Consider the following 6,000-nt stretch of genomic DNA (forward strand, 5'->3'; position numbering starts at 1 on the left):
TTAAGACTCAGCACTATGAAGCTATCAGAAGCCACTGCAGCAAGAGTTCCATCCCCAGCCAGGGAACTAAAGTACACGGCGCAGCAGACCTCGTCTGTCTCGCCCACTGCAGCGTAATTCAGTAGATATGCCTATTCTGCTCCCCACCCTGTCTATGGTGACCTCTCTCACCCTCCGCACCTCTGGCCTACACCCCAGTTCTTGTAAATAAAAATACCTTGATATGGACTGAACTTGCACAAACTGCACATCAATTCTATGGCTTTTGCTAGCAATTCCTATTACTACCTTAGGGCCTATTACTACCTCTAGCTCTGTACTGCTAATTAATTATTATTGTGTTAAGTGGCAGTGGTACTTAACATTAACAAGTAAAATATTTTTGCAGATAGTTTAATATATTTTCATATTTCAAAACCATAAAATTTCATTTATATTTAATGAATTTGAGGAATACCAAACACTTCTTATAACCTACATCATTAATATTCATACCATAATGTGAGATAGATAAAAGGCTATTATAATTAGATCTGTTTAACAGAGAAAAGTTAGAGAATTTCTCTGAAGTCACAGAGTGAATTAGAGAGATACAGAATTAGACAACTAAATGTCCTGATTCCTAAAATGAAACTTTACTTAGAATAGATATTATAAAGATGCAACAGTCCAAAAAGTATTACCAGCCTCATAATTAATTTTAAAATATATACCAAGATAAGCTTATACAATAAGCCAAATATACAACAGTGAATTGTATGTTTATAAATGGCTAATACAATACATATAATATAAATAAGACATTCCCCATTAAAAACAACCTTTTTGGGAAGAAATACATGTTCGTTATTGAAAAATGCTTCTTGAGGGCCTCCCCGGTGGCGCAGCGGTTGAGCGCTGGGTTGCGAAGCTGCCCGCGGCCTCTGCAGCGCCGGTTCGATCCCCGGCTGCTCCCCGGCCACCGGAGGAGGGTCCCACATGGCGCGCAGACCTCTCCTGCCGCCCGCTGCTCCCCTCAGCAGTGTACTTCGGTCCTTCTGCCTGCTCTGCTCCCTGCTCTGGCTCTGGTGAATTCTCTCACCCTCCCGCGCTTCTGACTGTACCCAGTGCATGTATAAACAAAACAAACAAACAAATAAATAAAACATGCCTCTATTTAAAAAAAAAAAAAAAATGCTTCTTGAACTTTTTCTGAACTTGTACAAATTTCTACAGTGATTCATTTATCCCCAAGATTTACTCAGAATCTTACTTCCAAGGAGTTCACACACTTAAAATGAACAATTATTTCTAATGAAAATAAAACCATTACATCGCCCAATTGTGTATACTCCCTACAAAGTCTTTTTTTTTTTTTTTTAATATTTATTTATTTATTTATTTATTTATGCAAGCACTGGGCACAGTCAGAGGCACAGGAGGGTGAGAGAATTCACCAGAGCCAGAGAGGGGAGCAGAGCAGGCAGAAGGACCGAAGTACACTGCTGAGGGGAGCAGCGGGCGGCAGGAGAGGTCTGCGCGCCATGTGGGACCCTCCTCCGGTGGCTGGGGAGCAGCCGGGGATCGAACCGGCGCTGCAGAGGCTGCGGGCAGCTTCGCAACCCAGCGCTCAACCGCTGCGCCACCGAGGAGGCCCTCCCTACAAAGTCTTGATGACTAGGCTACCTAGAATATTAAGTGAAAAAAAAGTGAGGACCCCCAACAAGATCTGCAAACTCAGTCTGCTCATGCAAGCAACAGGAACAGAGTTATATAAATTTCTTTTTTTTTTTTATATATATATATATTTTTTTTATATAGAGGCATGTTTTTATTTATTTATTTGTTTGTTTTGTTTATACATGCACGGAGTACAGTCAGAAGCGCGGGAGGGTGAGAGAATTCACCAGAGTCAGAGAGGGGAGCAGAGCAGGCAGAAGGACTGAAGTACACTGCTGAGGGGAGCAGCGGGCGGCAGGAGAGGTCCGCGCGCCATGCAGGACCCTCCTCCGGTGGCCGGGGAGCGGCCGGGGAGCAGCCGGGGATCGAACCGGCGCTGCAGAGGCTGCGGGCAGCTTCGCAACCCAGCGCTCAACCGCTGCGCCACCAGGGAGGCCCTATATAAATTTCTTAACTAAGATGGTTTCTCTCCCTTTACTGCATGGCCAAAAAAAAATGGTACTGGGTTTTTCCCAGCCAGTTAAAGAGTAAATTTCTTCCAGGCCCCCTCTTTCTCTCTTTTCTCCAGTAAAAGTTATAGCTAAGTTCCAACACATACAAAAAAAAGGAATGAAAGGTAATAGATGAGACCTAACAGCAAAGGACACTTCTAATTTGTCCATAGGTTATAATGACATGTAAACAGAAAATAACCCATTATTTCATTTGTTTCACCAGTCACAATATGGAACATACTTGAAAAATACTCAAACTGCAAACTTTTATAAATTTAAACTATAAATTAAGCTAAATAAGAAAGAGCAATAGGAAATCATGTGAATATCCACTGCAACTACATTATCTGAAAGCCTAACAACTGCTCTGAAATATTATGTTGTAGCAACATGCCAATCTGCTGTGAAATTTTTCTTGAATCTGGAATATGCAAAAAAGTAAATCTACAACTACAACTCACTTTAGCGTATCATTTATTACATGTCAGGATGTCTAAACAAACAAAAAATAAACACCCATGACACGCACTAAGAATAAAAACATATGTGATATCTGCATTAGCATTTACTATTTTTTATTAGGACTTCCATTCAAAATCATTATTTATATGAGTTAAAAATAAGTACTTTCATTCTGAAGTTCTAGGAGAGTCACTGACATTGATAAAGTCAGAAGTAATTTTAGATCTTTCTTAATATTAAATAAACAACAATTTTTTTAAAAGGATGATGTGTGCTTTACATTGAACATAAAACTCAAACGGGTAAACTAAATTCAATCATTTTGAAAAATAATTACTATTCTTAAAAATTACAAATTACAAATTACAAATATCTATATTACAAATATCTATACAGATCAGCGTAAACAGTTAGAAAAGCCTAATAAAAAAACACCATAAGGAGATTTAAGTTCACTTTTGACAATTAAAAAAAAAAAAAAAAAACCACACAATTCACAGTAAAACATTTCAGGGAACCTTAAAAAGAGCAATTAGCTGTATTACTAAAACTTGTCATCCTCTACCCAAAACATAAGATGTACATTTAATACTTCTGCATCTCTACCAACAAAATCAGAGTTTGCATGAAAAACTGTAAGCACTCCAAAGGTAAAGAATTTTGAAATCACAGACCTTTTTTCAACCTTTCCACATGTGATCTATTTCATTATTTCCCACATTCATCACAATCTACCTCCATCCTTGTGCTAAAAAAACCTTCTCATTGTAGAAAAAAATATGCACACTTAAGATATTTACATTCTAGGCCTCCCTGGCCCTATGAAGGCCCTCATGGCCTTCATAGCCTATGAAGTTATGTGCAGCCACTGAAGCACAAGGTTTATCCCCCAGCAGGGAGGTGACCCACATGGTGCAGCAGACCTCTCCTGACTGGCCTGCTGCTCCCCTCAGCAGTGTATTTCAGTCAATCTGCCTGTTCTGTTCCCCACTCTGTCTCTGGTGAATCCTCTCACCCTCCACCCCCACCCCACACACCTCTGGCCTATACACCAGTTCTTGCATGCATAAATAATAAATAAATCTTCAAAAAAAAGAAAAAAAATCTACATTCTACAAAACTTTGAAGTGTGCTCAGAAGTCATTTTCACTTTAACTAGACCATCACTAAGCCCTTAGTGCACACTGATTCATTTCTGTGCTCTACAAACATACTCCTCATCCTCAGAATGCAAATACCACTTCAGACATCAAAATTCCCCTAGTGCTGCTCCCCTTATCCATCCTACCTTCACAAGGCTGACACACTGGACTACAGATGACTCTCTTTCCACCCCAAGAAACCAAAGTAGCAAAACAAAAGTTAGTTAACAAGATTTCTCAAAAGGATCAGGAAATAGATAAACAGGGAAGTTACTGTACTCCCCAAACAGCCCCAAATTTACCTGCGGACCTCCCAAACTACCCCTTATCTTCACCTCTGAAAAACACTCAAGTTTTCCACCGAAGTGATCTAAGTTAATGAATCAAAGCCTGCCCCTTTTTCCTCTACCCCCTCTCTTTCAACCAGAAAACCCTGACCTCTAACAGGAGGACAATTTAAGAAGCAGAAGAAATGAGGAGGGGGCAGGAAATGATCCCTTTCTTTCCCTTTCCATGCCTTCTTTCCAAAGAGGGTTCAAGATATCGTCTTTCTCCAACCCTCCCTCCAGCTTTCCCTCAGACTATGTTTCAGAGTAACTATGGCCCAGTGTACCAAATAAACACTTCACAATCCTACTCCTCTAAAATGGTTTTAAGACAAACAAAAAGTTGATACCTCTGCCTATCCCTTTCAAGCCTCCCACTATTTCTACAACGAACACAATCCAAGCCATTTTTAAAAAACAGGCCCCTCTCATTCTTTTCAGCCCTCAACAACAACTCTACACCTCAATATCTTCAGCTGCCCTCTCAATCTTTTCAACAATATTTACAAAACTCGATTCTTCCTACAACCCCTTTTATTCCTCTCACACCTGCATCTGAAACTCTCTAGATGTTGAAGGTTATCAGCCCTCCTTCAATTTTATTACACCCCAGGATAGCCCTGTGAACCCCTAAACTTAGAAAATCCCCATTTTCCCCCCAATGGTACCTCACTCATCAATCCTCCTCCCACTATCAAGTCAGTATTTTCAAGTCCATCAATATCCTTGCCACCACCCTTATCCAATACTTCCTAAAACCCTCCAAAGGCTCAAGTATCGCTTTCAACTGCCCCCCATATTTCAAACCCTTCAATACTCTTGAACCCTTAGAGCTCATGAATAATTCCACAGAGCCCTCAAACCTCCCTCCTCTCCCTTTCTGCCCTCGTGTTTTTTTAAAAGGCCCCCGATACTCCGCTTCTAGATCTTCTCGTCACGGAATAACATTGTTTGTAAAGCCCTCGGTTTCTGGCGATTCCCTCCCAGATCCCAGGAGTCACATTTAAAAATCCCTCGATAGTCCTGCCACCCCTCAGTTCTCGAACAGCAGTATTTTAAATTCCCTCACAGTCCCTTCGACTCCTTCCTGCACCCCACCGTGTTTTAAAAGCCTTCGCCATCCTGGGGGGGCCCTCCCGGGTCCCACAGCCACCCCGCCTCTTCGCCCCTTGCTCTACCCTGCCCCCCCCCACCCCCACAATGGTGATAGTACTACAGAGAAGACGTCGCCGGGACCTCCCGACCGCCGCCCCTCGGCAGCGCCCTCCCCCACGCCGCCTCCCCTCCCCCCACGCCCCCGCGGGCCCCCAACGCCCACGTTCGCCCGCCCCGGCCCAGGCCGGCTCACTCACATCGGCTCCAGTAACTTGGCCAGCCAGGACTTGAGGGCATCCACATCCTCTATGAGCATGGTGCAGGGAAGGCGGGCTCGGCCGCCGCTCTTCTTCAGGCCAGCCGCGTGTCTCCCCTCACCGCCGCCTGACGCCCTCTTCACAGCTCCGGGTGCCCCAGCCCACCGGGCATCTTAGGAGACTTCAACCTACTCCCCCAGCCGGGGCCTAACAGGAACTAACCCAAGAGCGCTCACGCAACCTAGCCTGACGGCTCAGGAGGGCGGGAGGCAGCGCTGAGTGGCAACTGCGAGAGCCAATAGTAGAGAGAGGGCCGTGCGCGCCAAGCCAATGAAAAGGCTCGCTCGCCCCGCCCGGCTGGTCGTACCCAGTTAAGAAGGAGGGCTCTAGCAAGGTAGGTAGAGAGCGTACGTGAACTCCTGGTGCAAGATGGTATCTTGGAGAAGGTGCTGTGCCTCTTAAAGGGGCCGCAACGCATTTTTGGACCACGCCGAGCAGCGCGGCGCAATACCGGTGTCTGCTACTGGGAGTGCCTGGGGGAACCCGGCGAGCCCCTCGGTCTGGT

The 6,000-nt window shown here is 44.2% G+C and overlaps 1 protein-coding gene across 4 annotated transcripts in view; it reads right to left on the reverse strand.

The window, feature by feature from the left end:
* Positions 1-5,708, reverse strand: part of RBM27 (RNA binding motif protein 27) — a 78,209-nt gene extending 72,501 nt beyond the window's left edge. For 3 of the 4 annotated variants that reach the window (XM_037509008.2, XM_037509009.2, XM_037509007.2), the window contains exon 1: positions 5,436-5,691. In XM_037509008.2, coding sequence (XP_037364905.1) covers positions 5,436-5,494 — 59 coding nt within the window. In that variant the 5' untranslated portion in view covers positions 5,495-5,691. Of the gene's footprint in view, positions 1-5,435 lie in introns of all 4 variants that reach the window. The other variant, XM_037509010.1, reaches the window with a different exon arrangement.
* Positions 5,709-6,000: the final 292 nt, after the last annotated feature.

This window comes from Talpa occidentalis, unplaced genomic scaffold, assembly GCF_014898055.3.
Source record: "Talpa occidentalis isolate TD23 unplaced genomic scaffold, MPIMG_talOcc4v2.1 talOcc4.13, whole genome shotgun sequence".
NCBI lineage: Eukaryota > Metazoa > Chordata > Mammalia > Eulipotyphla > Talpidae > Talpa > Talpa occidentalis.